Source organism: Orbicella faveolata, unplaced genomic scaffold, assembly GCF_042242905.1.
Source record: "Orbicella faveolata isolate gen_17 unplaced genomic scaffold, um_ofav_v1 contig_24, whole genome shotgun sequence".
Lineage (NCBI taxonomy): Eukaryota > Metazoa > Cnidaria > Anthozoa > Scleractinia > Merulinidae > Orbicella > Orbicella faveolata.
This window is the reverse complement of record NW_028301552.1, coordinates 23,697,501-23,713,247: the sequence shown is the minus strand read 5'-3', so window position 1 is coordinate 23,713,247 and position 15,747 is coordinate 23,697,501. Positions and strand designations below refer to the sequence as shown.

The 15,747-nt window shown below is 39.6% G+C and overlaps 3 protein-coding genes across 3 annotated transcripts; 1 reads left to right on the top strand and 2 right to left on the bottom strand.

The window, feature by feature from the left end:
• Positions 1-894: 894 nt before the first annotated feature.
• Positions 895-3,036, bottom strand: LOC110060677 (N(G),N(G)-dimethylarginine dimethylaminohydrolase 1-like). Its single transcript, XM_020767497.2, has one exon. The coding sequence runs from the start codon at positions 3,034-3,036 to the stop codon at positions 2,152-2,154; it is 885 nt and encodes a 294-aa protein (XP_020623156.2). The 3' UTR covers positions 895-2,151.
• Positions 3,037-4,564: 1,528 nt separating this feature from the next.
• On the bottom strand, positions 4,565-14,188 carry LOC110060872 (uncharacterized). Its single transcript, XM_020767714.2, has 7 exons — positions 14,074-14,188; positions 13,931-14,003; positions 13,525-13,618; positions 8,954-9,067; positions 8,613-8,721; positions 7,653-7,759; positions 4,565-5,594 (listed from the first exon to the last, which is right to left on the bottom strand). The coding sequence occupies exons 1-7, from the start codon at positions 14,113-14,115 to the stop codon at positions 5,495-5,497; spliced, it is 639 nt and encodes a 212-aa protein (XP_020623373.1). The 5' UTR covers positions 14,116-14,188; the 3' UTR covers positions 4,565-5,494.
• On the top strand, positions 9,066-11,901 carry LOC110060771 (uncharacterized). The gene has a single exon (XM_020767601.2). It carries the CDS (start codon positions 10,961-10,963, stop codon positions 11,603-11,605), a length of 645 nt encoding a protein of 214 aa, XP_020623260.2. The 5' UTR covers positions 9,066-10,960; the 3' UTR covers positions 11,606-11,901.
• Positions 14,189-15,747: the final 1,559 nt, after the last annotated feature.

The window sequence follows — 15,747 nt, the reverse complement described above, 5'->3', positions numbered from 1 at the left end:
CAAGTCTTTTTGGTTGCGATGTACAGCAAGAAAGAAACTGGGAGTTTATGATGTACATACGATGTTACATCAGTAATGGTAAGATAACTAAATAGTAAGCCATAAAATGTTTGACTGAACAAACTACAGTAATCTGACACGTCTCCAGATTAATGTAGATACCATCTTATTTTCTAACAGGCAATTTTATTCAATCTTTGATACAATCCATACTGTGATTGGTCTGACACGCGCACACGCATAACTCCCTCACTCACCGATCACGTAGCCCTTCCCCCGGGGAAGGACTACGTGATCTTATATGGACTATATAGGTCTGTACGGCACCGAAGGGTATGGTTTTTCAGCCGTTTTGGTCATAAATAGGGTATCGATTTTAGCTGATTTTGGCCATTTTGGTCATAAATAGGGTACGGTTTTTGCACTCTAGCCTTGATATGGGTATGCTTTAAGAAGAAGCCACTTTTTCATCATTATCGAAAAGAAAATCAACAAAAGCCTTCACAAATTTATATGTTTGCGGTAATTTAACATTGGTGTGAACTAGGGAGCTAATTATAATGCAGGTCTGAAACAGGGTTTTGATTTGAGGATCAGGTCGTAAATAGGGTTTCGAATTTTTGGTCAGGTCATAAATAGGGTAAGGAATATCGCAGATTTTGGTCATAAACAGGGTAAGGGTTTTGGGAAGCGGGCCGCACACCCCCAACCAATTTTTCTGGGAGTACCCCCTCGGGAAGCCTTCCAGCCTCCAAGAGGAATTTTTGCTCAAAAATACTCAAGTAAAGAGAACTTTTCGCATTTTATACGAGTAATAAGTTTACCCTTTTTACACAACACAACACAACAACACTACTTCGCCAAAAATTTAAAGAAAGAGAAAGAAACCTCTGACACGTTGAAAGTCTGATTTAATTAAATTGCACTTTAACTTGGTGCCACACAGTCTTCAAACAGTTTTCATACTTTTTACCTTTAAAAATATCGGACTGGAAAGAATGTCATAAAATGCCCATCAAATAAAAATATTAAACTGCTACTGCAGAGACGTAAAAACACTCTAGAAAGGAAAGCTTCTTTTTTGTTCGATATCCTGGGAACAATAGCCGATAACTTGTAAGCTCTAATTGAATTTACTCCCATATGAAAAACAAAAGTGTCAAGTTACCATTTGTAACTAAAAATAGCAAACATCTCGTGGGAACAAGTCACGACGATTCGTCAGCTCTAATTGAATTTACTACCTTGTGAAAAACAAGAGTGCCAAATTACCCATTGTAACTGAAAAATAAAAATATCTCGTTATATTTGCATGCAATAAGAACAAAACAATCGTTACCTGCACTTACTATTGTAAACGTTAGAACTGCTTCTAATCTAAATAGTCTCGTCTCCTCTAAAACATGTCCTAAGAACTAGAACCGACGATTCGTGAAGACAAAAGTATCAAGTTACCCTTTGTAATTAAAAATAAAAATAACTCGTGCCATTTGCCTACTACTCATGAACTGCTTCAAAACTCAAGACTCATCTCGTTCATAACTAGCCACCATTACACTGAAAATTATGCACTCTAAAACAACCCAATGTACGTATGTAACTGTCACACTCCCCTCCAAACCGGACTAAAAATCACAAACCGGCAACATACACGTCACTCTTTATTTTTCAATTACCAAAGTCCTTGTGTTTATACATACCTTGTGTTTCTCACGAACCATTTACCTTTACAACAAGAAATTTGATTGGCTGTTCATAGTAGATCCAATCTGATTGGTGTGACATACATACATCTCTCACTCACTCACTCACTCACTCACTCACCCATTGACCCGTCCATAACATACCTGACACGCCGACTAAGAGGCATTTTTTTTTACAAAAAGATAACTCAAAAACTGTGGAAAATCAGGACTAGGCCACCAGGCCTCCCAGACGCCAGGCTGTCGCGGGCCGTGGGTCGCGGGCCGCAGGGCCTTTGGGCCGCCCCGTCCATCGCGGGTTGTGGACCGCGGGCCTGCTTTTAGCAAAACCCAAATTCCTAATCAGGTTTGCATTGCTAAAATTCAGAAAAGTGGCATGACAATGTTTTAAATTGCAAGCGGTAATCTAACAGTTTCTCAAACTAAATTAATTAATGGATTTAATATATCATATCAATATAGACAGGCAAGTTAGACAACCATCAACTTTACTAAGCTCAGAATTTTCGAGCTCCATCTTTGGACAAGAAATTTGATTAAACGCCTCGAAACTGTCGGGAATCTCAGCTGCAACCAAATGTATTAATGTTCCATTGACAAAAAGACAATTAGCAGCAGTGTCATCAGAAACTACAAGCTTTTCATACTGAAACTTGGCCTTTTTCTCGACTTCAATCCAAGCATTCTGAGCCTCGCTACTTCCGCCAACGACGATGATGTCATGACCGCCCATCGTCATCATAGATTTGAGGTGAAGATGGCTGGTTACTGAAATCCCCGTCACAGGGTAACTGGGGAATGTTTTGGCTAAAGTTTCCATTCCTGCTTGATTCGTCCTCTTAGAGAGCCCCACAAGAAATTCTTTCCCAGTGAAAAGTACATCTCCTCCGTCTAAAGCAGCTGGTGGTTTCATTTCTGCCACCACCAATCCAAGTTCCTCGAAAGTTGACTTCATTCTAGCGGATTCCCCACGCCTCGTTTGATGACCAAGCCGGGAAATTAAGGCGACTCCATCACACACTACACTCACGTCTTCGACAAACACACAATCTGGATGCTCTTCGTCTGCAGGAAGCTCTATCACCTCTAATCCAAGATTTTTCAACGCAAGAACGTACTCACGGTGTTGTCGAACGGCTTTTTCGAAGTCCACAGGTTCTGCAGGATCATTTTGCCTCTGTGCTTCAGCAGGAAGTGAGGAAGGTATGGCACAAACTATTGCCTTTGTATACTGAAATTTTGAGTGTGCTGGCCTCATTTCACTGAACTTTTGTCTAAGACTACTCAAGGAAGAAGTACGCCTGCTCCAGTGTACTCGTGGTGTAACAATCATATAGTGTAACCATAAATATAGGGGGCCTGGGTATTTCCCAGCCCAAATGTAATTTTTTTTGCAAATCCCACTTCTCAGTGCTCAAATCCCATTCCCACAAGCAGAATTCAGAAAAAAAATCCCAGTGTTATACATGCCAGTTCTTTTCTCTTCGCATCCGCAAAATTACGGCTTCTAAATACTAGCCAACAAAGACCCAAAAATTCACCAGGATTTGCGAAGATGTTCTGAAGACCATAGGATCTTTTAGACTGTACTAAACCCTGCAAGTAGGGAGGTTATAACAATTATTAGGTTACAAGTCCTTGCAACTTCCTGCCACTCCACATTCCTGTCATTCCCGCTTACACTGAAAATCTGTCATCCGAGTTGTAAGTGTTGTTATTCTTCCGAGCCTGGTCGGACAGATCATACTCAGTGCTGTTTCAAGAGCGCCGTCTACTTTTTCTTTTCAGTCACTGTTACTGTCACTAGGACTCAAATTGTCTACCTGTTCGTTGTTAGGAGACTCAGGTGGTATTTGAATTAGACGGCTCAGTCACCTTCGCTTGGACCTCTTTCTACGCCTTTCAGTGTATTCAAATTGACTAGTTTCAAGAACGCTTCAGTTTTATCAGTACCAAAGTTCCGGCTGCCCTCCCTGTCCATTGTAATCTTGTCTTCATTTCGTTATCTGATGGATTTACCATGCGTCTTAGCCCACGCCCTCATTCTAGTTTTCTCGTTTCTGGTCATCTCCTGTGAGGTCGGCTTTGGAATTTTGATGCGAGGTATTTTAATATCTGCTTTAAAAATAAAAGGAAACCTCACAAATCCAATCCAGAAAATTTTCAATGTGCCGACCAATGGAACAATACGAAGTGAGACGGGATGAGTTTGTACCATTTGACAGCATTACAAATCCCTCTATTGGAAAGGACTGCTCCATTTCCTTGGTATCGGATCTACTGCGTATTTTATCATGGGAATATATGTGATGAATATGCTACAATATATATGCAAGAAGGATATTTAGTACTGGTTCCAAGAAAAACTCGATGAATGAAAAATGGAAATCTATATTCCACTGAATAAACATCTGAGAAAGCTTCAAAAGCAGCGAGTGAGCAGGAAGTCGGCGGAGTGGAAGGGTCACGAAAGAAAAACCAGGGGTGCTGTCCATTTGTATGGAAAACCAAATAGAACGGGGTTTTCGACTGAAAATTTTCAGATAAATGGAATAACTTAAGAGGTATCCGCCTTTTCTCATTTTCACCTAGATGATCGGAAAATAAATATATTTGAAAAATATAAGAAAATTATTTAGGGCACGCTTATTTCTGTCGGTGGGGTAAAACTATTAAAGTTTCTCGAACGGATGTTAGAACTCCTACTTATCCGGGCTGTCTCACGGCAACCATGACCGAGCCACTACCACACTGAAAATCCCCACATATTCGTTTTCCGAAATTTCTATACGACAAGTTGTGGCTTTTTTTTTGGTTCAATCGAGCGCTTGATGGGTTAAACACTTATTATACTAGTCGAGTAAAATAAATCTGGTACAAATTTATTTTCAGTACAATAAAACTGCTCAAGGCTAACATAGTTTTGTAAAAAAGGAACAAACCTGACAACACAGTTCATTAATGACGACCACTAGTAAGTTACTGGAGACTTCCAACTAATCCAGTTTAATTTACACAAGTCCTTAGGTGGTATGAACTGAACCATCTGAGGCACTCACTGCTGAACCAGCTTATTACAATACAGAGCGAATATTTTGCATGCAATGAAGAAGCAAAATGCCACGTGATCTAAAGACTTCGAGCTAGTCAAGCATTCAACTGAAAGATGACTTGTCGACAATCAGCCTTGTCCGTTAGTCCTGATCGTTATCGTCATCAAATGTCTTCAGCAACGTCTTGACAACAGCAAATAACCAATGAAGAAATGCATTACTAAGAGGAAAATATTGTCAAGACTAGTAACAAAAATAAGTAGCATGATATCAGAATGGTATTGTCAAGACTTCAAGGCACGTGCAAAAATACTCATAGTAAAAACAGCTTTCCTTTGGAAATAAACTTGCTTCACTATTTAGCATTACGTAATATCAGTAATGGTTGTACCTAGTTTCCTTTGGAGTTTAAGACGTCTTTCAAGACTAGAAGACTTTCATCCGTGAAAAAAAACAGCGATGTATTTGCCAGAAGAATGCTAATTAATAGAATCCAATGAAAGTTACAAGATAACACAAACTCCATGCAGAGTTTGTGGAAATATCAGTCAATAATACATCGTGTTGACTGGTTTACCACTGCAGTCTCGGCTGATGTGTAAGACACTCTGATATGTAAGAGTAGAGTCAAATGCAGTGCATTAAAATTCCTTTTGCCAAGGCAGCAAAACATCAACAGCAGGATGTCATGGGTTGAATTATTTTAAAAAGAAGTAAAATGTCTCTTCCTCAAGGTTTTCACGAGTCGTAATCATCATCTTCATCTAATGAGTTGCCCATTATTCCTGACATTTGACCAAGTCTGGGGGCATTCACAGCCACTAAAGACGATTCACATCTGAAAACAAAATACACATGGGTCAGCAATTACACTAGATATCTGTTTTCCAACACGCTTAAGGTTACAGTATACCTTCGGGTCGGCAATTTTCTTCAAATTTGGGTTTTTGGGTCAAAATAGAGGTCGAAGAATAATCTCTAATTTCTGAAAACAATTTTTGAAAAAGGCTAAATATTGGCGGAGAAATGGCGGTTTTACGTTTTCACCGGAAGTAAAAGTTTACCTCTTGATTGACAGCCCTATGGCGCGTATGCAATCAACCGAGGCGATTTTCGCGGGAATTACCTATATGGATGTCACGAATTGACTACTCAGTTGATCAGCATTGTTGTTCTGACTACCCAGCATTTTTGATATTAGGCGTGTCTCTATTAAGTTATAAGTAAACATAGACCACGTTTAAACCATGGACCGGTTCGAAAAAGCGAAAACAGCGAAGAACGAATGAAAATACATCAATGAGTGAAGAAGCGAAAGTTCGCCACGCGGATGAAGCTATAGTTATCGTATAAGGCGGGCAAATATTCGTGGTGAGAAGAAAGAAAGGTTCTGTAAAAATTTCGGAACTTGACAGCAATAACAGGGATGCTGACAGAGACTCTTCTGATGAGTCCGATATCGACGAATCGTCGGACTCATTGAGACCATTTGAAATATTATCCATGCACAGTTGCCCACACACAGTTGCTCTCCGCGCTGTCTTTTGTTTGTTTCTTTCGCTCAGCCACTCTAGCGTTCGTATCCTTTTTAGTCTTCCCCATTTTGCCAGACCAGCTTCAAGAAAAACCGAGCTACAGAAAAATTCTCTCTCTGTCTTCGGTTCCTTGAGCGCATTGCGAAACACAAGAGTTTTTTTAGAGATTCGCGCGTAAATTTCACCAGGAGGTTAACGGTAGTAAACTTTCCCTGCACTGATTGGCTTAGTTATCTGAGAACCCAGTTGAAGGCGTTTGTGGGCGGAGTTTGTTCGCGAAGCAGAAAATTTTTCTTAGCGCTGTTTTCTCGAATAAATTTTTTCACTTGAAGCAGACACTTTAAAGAGTTATAACTCAAAGGGAATTTGTTCAATTGCTCTTAAATTTGGACAGTGGCTAGTTTAACATATAAACTACAAAAGCGTGTCTGGGAATTGTTAATTTCGAAATACTTTTTCTTCGAGAACGATTTTTGTACGATCACTCCACATTTTTTTAATCCTATTTCGAAAATGTTCTGTAACTTTTTACTGCAATCGAATATGCCAAAACGCAGACACGGTTTTTAAGCGCTTTGGGCACTGAAACCGAGGAAAAAATTAAATTGGCGCAAAACGAAATTCGCTTTGACTTGTAGCTTTCGAAAGGTGATTCGGGCGCTCGCATTTAGTGGTCGTGAAAAATTCGACAATTCATTTTCTTTCAAAATTCTTGGTATAGTTTGATAGCCAGCTCCATAAGCTTTAATTTGATATGGGGGTTTAGGTATCTACAGTTTAAACTGCACGCTCAACATCGTTTGCGCGCGAGACACCCCTGAAGGTATACTGTAACCTTAAGTCTTTTTTTTATATTTGCCATAACCAAATTCACAGTTGGCCAATCAGAAGCTGTGGCTACTATTATGATGTCCTGATATATACACAGTAGGCTCCATTTGGCACGGAAATATGCTCGGATATTTGTCCGCGGACATTATCTGTTCCGAGAAACAAACAGATTTCCGAGTGTAGCTCGAGGAAAACTGTGAGCTTTGAGGAACAGATAATGTCCGAGGACAAATATCCGAGCGTATTTTCGCGCCAAATGGAGGCTATTGTGTTTATTATCCTTCAAATCTTTTTCGTAACACGCACGGTTTTGAAAATTGGGGAATATTCAGTCAAGTGACGTGTTTAGACGTACAACAGTGAAGTTATTCCAACATTCCAAGTGGTTACTTGAAATGATAAACCATGATAGGAATGTGGTTTAACTGACAAATACAACAGTGAATGGCTATAATGATCAATCAGACTGCACCCATCACGCTTATAAACAATGATTATATGAACATTTAGCTGAGTTCAATGATACTTACTCTTGATTGTGGTCAGCTGTGCTGGGCCTTGTTAGTGTTATGGATGGTATTGATGGTGGCATCACACTATTATGATTACTAGTTCCTTCAGATGAAGAATCTTCTTCCTGGTTGATAAATTAGCAAATTACTGAAATTTATCCTACCATTACATGTCAACTTTTGTAGAATTTCACAACTTCCCTCTCCTATTACTACACATGTCAAACTAACCTAACAAGAATTTAATTACACTAAATGATACAGAAGTTAAGAAATAGGGCCAGACAAACCGACAAATTCATATGGATAACAACTAGAATTTTGACTTGTGGAGTGGAGGACAGGAGAAATCCCTTATAACGAGAAGAGGCAACAATTTTATAGTTACTCTGACTGGCAATTCTGAAACAACTCTTTCACTACAAACTAGTTGCCTTTTCCTATTTATTTGGCAGAGTTACAGTAGATTGTCTATCTCTGGGATGTCAAACAGACAAGAACAGTACATCAAGACAGTTTGCCAGACCAAGAAGTTATTTGTCATGGTTATTCAAAGGAGGAAAATAATTCAATGTGAAAGATGTGAACTTAAAGCTATGTTTGACGCATTTCACACCTGTCAAATCTGGGAGTTAACAGCCTTGTTAACTTACAAAGATAATGATATCCACAACACTAAACAGTTAACCAGAGAACTCTATTGTGCCATAATACACTTAAAGGAAATCAACTTAAGAAAGATGAAGGGGCAAAGATAGAGAATGGACCATTAGTACTGTAAAAACTCACATTTGAGAACCTACATTAAGTTAGCCCAAAAAGGTTCTTACATATATGGCGTCTTTTGAGAATTTAGGCTGTTTTCCTGTTTTCTTGTTTTCTTAGAGGGAAAGGTACCTGCTGCTAGCCAAACAACTAGTCTACTGGATATGGTCCCTTCCTTATGCATAACAAACTTAAGTGTCAAACATTCCTGACCTCAGACTCCACTTCTTCAGACTCATCAGACACTGTCATGGTTTGTGGTTTTCTTTTATCAGACTTCTTTCTCTCTTTGTTCTGCACAGGATCTTTTGGAGTCCTTTTTCTAAATGCAAACCAAGGATAAATCTCCTAAATTATGAAACATACCATCTAGAGCATCTTCTAAAGTTTGTGTACGGCCAAATTGCAGTACAAATAATGACCAAACTCAGAAACATTTCAGGAAAACATAAATTGCCTGGTGATAAAATTAACAACCTTTTTATCGTATTATCATTTTGAGAAACAGAAATATGTTTGGTCTTAAGTTGTTGCGGCAGAAGTGGTTTGCATACCTTTTTGGTTTGGGTTCTCCATCTCGTTCCTCTTCATTTGAAGGTAGATCCGGAACATTAGCTACTAAGTCTTTCAAAAAGTCAAACTGGTTTTCTGATGTGATACATCTCTTTCTGTGGATACAAACAATAATGGAAAAACATAGGAAAATCTAAAAACCTTTTGGAACTACATAAATTTGTCCTGTAAAATGCTGAGAGATATGCTGCAGTTAAGTTTTGATCTCACGTATTTTTTGTTTCAACAGTATGTGCAGAGTTTACCGCTGGCCCAGTAAACCTGCTGACCGGGGACTGTTTTTAGGTCAGCCATGTTTTTAGTCTCTGATGGCATCTAAGTATTTCAGGAGTGGTTCAATAGTGGTATCTGACACTCTGAATCCCGCAAAGTCTACGCTTCTCTCCGCAAACTGGAATTTATGCGGGTCAGTTGAGCACAATACCAGCCTGACCGACAAGCGTGAGGAAGTCAATAATTATTGTTCTCCACCAGGGCTGTTCCAGGTCAGAGTCATGGTGTATGTTGTTGTCGACCCAGCATCCCTTGCGCTCAAAGGATAGTAGTAGGGCATCAAAGTAACAATTATAGCTGTCTCCCAAAGAGAGGAATCCTTGAGGTGCTCATGTGTATCATCAGTGGCCAAACAGTGTGATAAAAGTGGTCAGGGGACAATCAGAGGGAATCAGTGGGACGCTGTGGTAGCCGCTCCAAGCGTCTGTGACTGTCTTCCAGGTGGCCTTTGGGAAACGGCATGCAAGATGGAAGGGAAGCTTGTAGGGGACATCAGGAATGTCAGGTTTACTTGTGTGACACCCCTCTCTAGGCCTGTCTGTTTTCTTGAAAGATGGGAAGTCATTCAAGGGAAGACCAAAGTTGAGCAGCAACTCACACAAGGTACATAGCTTGGACTGAGCTGCTGACTTAAACCTTGTAGTGGCATGATGACAACTCAGTGTTGCAAGAGTTTGCTGTGAGCCTGGTGAAAAATACTCCCTCGATGGGGATGAGGGAGCAGTTGGTGGCCAACAGGCCAAGGTGGACAGGGAGGAGGTCATCGCGTCAGAACCCGCAGGCTAGGAACTCAGCCAGAGACCATAAGTCAGACCTTGTGCCAAAATTTGCCATCCCTAACATGCACTCTCGATTGACGTAAAGGCTAGCTTTGAGAAAGCTTACTGGAAACTCAAGCCACATTTATCAGATGATCTTTGTGACCTCACAGCATCCAATTTTCAATCTGTGGCACTAAATTATATCCACTAAAAGGGACCTAAACCTACACAAACACCCTTGAAGCCTATTCATCAGTTAAAGAAACATGATGAAATAGTTAATACTGTAACTAAACCTGACAAAGGATCTGGTGTCTTCATTATGGACAAGGATGAATATTTATGCCTCCTAGCATACATAAATGATGTCACCAAATTCAGGGTGGTTGATCCAGAGGCCGAAGTACTATCACCCTCTCCATCAGAAAGAGAAGGAACTCGAATCACATGTTTGATGAATCCTGCCTAATGAAATTGCAGCTTCAGTTTTTCCATCTGGCTCTAAGCTAGCTCACCTCTATGGTTTGCCCAAAACACACAAGAAGCAATTAGCTATGCGGCCTGTTTTGTCAGCTACGCAGAGATACAACTTCGCACTGGCAAAATGGCTAGATCACAAACTCAAACCTCTTGCCAACAGCCAGTACATGACAACTGACACCTTCGAGTTTGTGAATAAAGTCCATACACTGACAATCAATAATGGTGATGTCCTGGTTTCCTATGATTTCTTCATTATTTACCAATGTGCCTTTGGAAGAAACCATACACTTACTTGCTGACAGAGCTTTCTTGAATGATCGGTTCAATGAAATGCACCACCTTAATCTCAGTAAGCAAGACCTCATTGATCTTCTGAGAGGGGCAATAAAGGACCAGCTTTTCTTGTTTAATGGTCAACTATATAAACAGACCAATAGTGTTGCCATGGGCTCCTAGCTTGGTCGTGTTTTCATGTGCTGCATTGAAGAAACCCTGGAACACAAAGGCAAGATGCCCACATATTACAGGAGATATGTGGACCATATGTTAACCATTATGCCCAACAAAACATCAGCAAATGTCTTCCTTGAGACTCTTAACCACCGTCATTCATCTATTAAGTTTACCATGGAGATGGAAAACAATGGCATGCTTCTGTTTCTCGGCAAAGAGCAGCTTAACAAGTCTACATACACTGGGACAAAAGTTTATGTGAAACCCACAAACACTGGCCTCTTGTTGCACCACAAGAGTCGTGTTGATGACCGATATAAACGCAGCCTGGTAAAGATCATGCTTTCTTCCAGTTGGTCGTACAACTCCAAAGAGTACGATCGCCTTAAATTGTTCTTCTCTCAACTTAAATTTCCGGACAAAGTAATTAATTCCACCATCACACATTTCATCGTGGTAAAAGCATCTGATCAGCCTGTTTCTTCACTGGCCAAACCTGATGCTGTAGACCCCATTTGCATTGTCCTCCCATTCAAAGACCAGGCCTCAGCTGATACTTCACAAGGTCAACTTAAAGATTTAAGCCAGAAGATTCATGTCTCTATTCAGCCTGTATTTGTTAGCCACAACATTCAACAAGATCTTAAGAGCCACTGCCTCTAAATATGGAGAATCCGATAACAACAAAGCGTAGATTACAAACTGTGTGAGTGTGAAATCAAGGCAAGCTTCCCTCTTTCTGTACTGGAACATTGAAAATGCACTGTTTTACAAAAAGCCAGTTTTCATAAGCAAAAAGATCACTGATCATCTGAGTGTCAGCAAAGTGTAGTGTATGAATTCAAATGTGATTTGTGCGATACACATCATATTGGGTACAATTGCCGCCACCTCCATCAATATATAGAACAAGATGACATTCTATACCGTAGAATTCCGAAAGTAACAGCCCCCCCCCCCGAAAGTAACGGCTCCCCGAAAGTAACATAAATCTTTTATCTTTCTATTAAATCCCGAAAGTAATGCCCCCCCCCCCCCGAAGGAAAGTAGTTGTCAAAAATGACAACTCAAAAACAATAAAATCTGTTGTATTAAATGTAACGCCTGTTTCAAACAGCACGGTAAGTGCTTAGAAATACAACTTGGCAGTGAATTGAATAATTTCCTATTTATTTATAGCAAATACCAATCAGTGGTCTCTTGTGTGTATTTTCAAAATCGATCCAAAAGCATTGCATAAAATAACTACCGGTGATACGGTACCGTACTAGGGCTGTACAGATTTAAAGAAGACATTGAAAGAAAAACTCTCTGCTCTCAAGCGAAGTGCGGATGGAACAGCCTGAGTGCAAGACTGATCAAAGGACTGAAACATTTGAACAGTAAATATTTGTGATTTAATTTCATACTTACATATAAGGGCTGTATGTGCCAGATACGGTATGATCAGAGTCAAATAATACAGTATTTAGTTCCCGTATAATATGAATGCTACTTTTCATTGTATTGTACACACGTTTGGCGCCTTTTTTGGTTACAGTATGCTTTGGTAATAAATACGTAACGCCTGATCGCAGGTTAATACGTAACCGGAATGACCTTTTCATACGTATCATGTAACGTGTCTTCTTTGTGTAAAATGACTGCCCAATTACAAACGTTTTTTAACCATCCAAAAGTAACGGCTACCCGAAAGTAACGGCTACCCGAAAGTAGTGGCTCCTTGGGCCTGCTAAATCCAAAAGTAACGGGGGCCGTTACTTTCGGAATTCTACGGTAACTGGATATCATTTCAGGGACGAGTATGGCTTAACACCCAATGACTTAATTAAGAATTTTAAAGTCATAAAGTAATGCCCTGCAAACTTGAATATTTGATCTTCGAAATGCTTTGGATTATGAACAAAAGACTGAAACTCAACACGCAAGTAGATTCCATACATGCGAAACGTTTTACCTGAGTGCTCTCATGTCACCTTCACTAATTACTTGTTTCCTCACATCCTAATTTCTATAAATATGCCTTGCTGTTATTTTTAATATTTTATTCATTTGCCAATGATGACATGAATTCGTCGAAATGTCATGTTGCTCTATTTTCGTTAATTTTCTTGCTTAAATGCTTTTTGTAATCGTCATTTTATAGTTGTTATTACTGCTGTTATTATTATTGTTTTTTTATTATTATAATTTAAAAGGAACACACTTTATTAGGGCACAAAAGAAATGGAACAACATTAATGATTAATACACATTGACAAAAAGGATCCTGGATCTAGGTTACAAAAGATATCTGTCTAATTAAAATACAGCTTATACTGATACTGTCAATATAAATATTAGTCAATTCACAAGTTTAAAATGTTAAAAAGGCCATAAAAATGTCTTAACTGATATAAATTGACCGACATTAAGAACGTGGAATCACCTCACCTACAACTGTCAGATTAATGAAAAAAACAAACACAACAACACCCTCAAAAGGTCAGCTAGCAAGCAAAACTGTGTTCCATTAATGAACGAGGAACACACAAAAAATGTTCTGTTGAAGTAACACGAGCAGAAAACCTGCAATAACTTACAGATGGGACGTGGTCATGGTTTTGGCATTTCTCGCTCTAGTGTATTCACTCGCCCTTTCTACAAGTGACTGTACAAACATCTCAAGAGCTTTGGCTACAGAATAAAGCTGTTAAGGACAGAAACAATTATTGAATCAACTAGTAAAAATGAATTCCACAAAGACCTTTGTTATTTTGGAGATCAATCAACCCAGCGCCTCCAAGGAAAAAATATATAAACATAAAGACTTCAACAACAACATCGACCCTCACAAAGTTTAACATCGCTTAGATGCCATCATATTCAATTTTGGATGAGTACATTTTTCCACGTAAATTGAGCTTTTTTTCCTTCTTGTATCTGAAGTCAGGCCAGAATGAACTAACTTAAGCTTCATTACTTGTTCCTGTACTTATTTAAGGATACAAATTATAACAGGTACGGCCGCTGCAACCTTGCCGACGTCCTCGTCTGTTTGCATAATTTTCTTGATCCGAGCCTAGCGATACAGAAATAGTAAATTAGTTTATGCCACTATCCGAGCCTTTTTAGTAGAAAGACGAATTTACCGGAGGAAATCGAGCATTGAATTTCTTCTTTTTGCTCGGCATCTCTGAAGCTTCCAGTCTTCCTGTCCAACTTACTTTCGAGTCCACGGTAGAAAACACAAACTGGTCAGAAGTCTCCCAAGCAAGAGCATGAGCTAAAGAAGTGCATTGGTTCCTAGTCTCCCTCTCCGTTTTGAACCCTTGATAACCTCAGCCGCTTATGGTATATATGAATTGAAGGTATCGCATACCTTGGTTATTAGACAGAGCTCTGAATTGAATAATAAAAGCAGCCGAAGTGCCCCTTATTTTTGGAGGCAAACCCTTCCTTAAGGTTTAGAGTCTTTTAAGGTCATTCCCCAGTATTGCATTGCGCATCCTTACTGCGCGTAATTTATGGCGTCATTAGTGCGCGTTCGTGCACGCGCACATTGAAAACATAGCGGATTTGCCTTGATATTGAGTTCTATCAGTTGAAAAATGGCTATAGCTCACTAACGAGCTCGGGCACCCCAAATTTTTTTCCAGTCATTTTAATCAACTAATCATTAGCTTTGCGTGAGAAAAGACTGATCTGATTTCTATGTTGAAAATTGAATAATTAAGGAAAATAGCAACTGCACTGTAGTCTATTCTATTTTGCAGTTTGATAGCCGTGGCAAGCAATTTGGTTCCAATATTTTAACGAGGATACAGCTGTCTGTCAAAATCGAACTTAAAAAGTTTATTTGTGTCCGACAAAAGTATTGACTGTAGTTTGAAGCGTGTTTTCATGAGTCTGGGCTCACAAAGAGTTTACAATAACTTGGAATGCGCTCTTGTAATAAGCATTAAATGACGCTAAAATGGGGCATTTTCAATGCCTCACTGCTCCTTAACGAGCATGGCACCCCCCCTTTTTCATTTTATAATTAAAGTTCTCATATGATAAATATTTATTGGACAAAGTTTGAACAAAAATCTATGTGCAGTTTTATTTCAGGGTAATTACCTTAAAGAAAAACAGATAAGGGGGGGCATGCGCGGGGCTAGCGTGGGGACGCACACTTTGTGAGGGAGCAATATCGTCCCCAAAAAATCGAGTAATTCTCTGGTTACTTCTATAAAAACTACTATATGCTGGATAAAGGCAAGACCAAAGGAAAGCACAAGAGAGGAGAACGTAGCTCTGCCGAAGAAGACCAACAAGGATCCAAACGTGCGAACATGGCGGACGCCGATGATAACGTCTAAGCGCTGTCTGGCGCCAACGAGGAAGAAACCATATCAAAGGCTAGTGCCGAGGAGACTAATCTCAGGGGCACCCAACGACCGTTTTCTCTCGAATGCTGTTAGACGCTGTTTTAGGCTATCTGGAGTACTTTTAAGGCTCTGTACGTTAATTTTAGGTTGCACTAAAAAAATTTTATCTGTTCGGATATTCTAGGGGAACTTGAGTATTCTCGAATTTAGTAGGGCTTTTTTGTCCATTTCCCGAAAACCTTAGGTCTTATCACCTTTCCGAAAATGATAGCTGACCTTTTTTCGGTACCCAAAACGACATTTTCAACAGTCCGAAAACAACAGACATTAAATTTCTCATATCACGAAAGTTCGAGGTGCCAATTCTCTCAAGAAAATCAGAGGGGATTAAAGGCCTTCCGAACAGATAATTTACCGAAACGATCCGTTGGGTGCCCCTGTAATCTTTTAGAA

Coding starts and splice junctions, on each gene's coding strand:
- LOC110060771 (XM_020767601.2), top strand. CDS start 10,961: ATGTGCTGCATTGAAGAAACCCTGGAACACAAAGGCAAGATGCCCACA.
- LOC110060872 (XM_020767714.2), bottom strand. CDS start 14,115: ATGCCGAGCAAAAAGAAGAAATTCAATGCTCGATTTCCTCCG. Junction 13,619..13,930: donor GGCCGTACCTGTTATAATTT/GTATCCTTAAAT, acceptor TTTATTCTGTAG/CCAAAGCTCTTGAGATGTTT. Junction 5,595..7,652: donor ACAGCTGACCACAATCAAGA/GTAAGTATCATT, acceptor TTTTGTTTTCAG/ATGTGAATCGTCTTTAGTGG.
- LOC110060677 (XM_020767497.2), bottom strand. CDS start 3,036: ATGATTGTTACACCACGAGTACACTGGAGCAGGCGTACTTCTTCCTTG.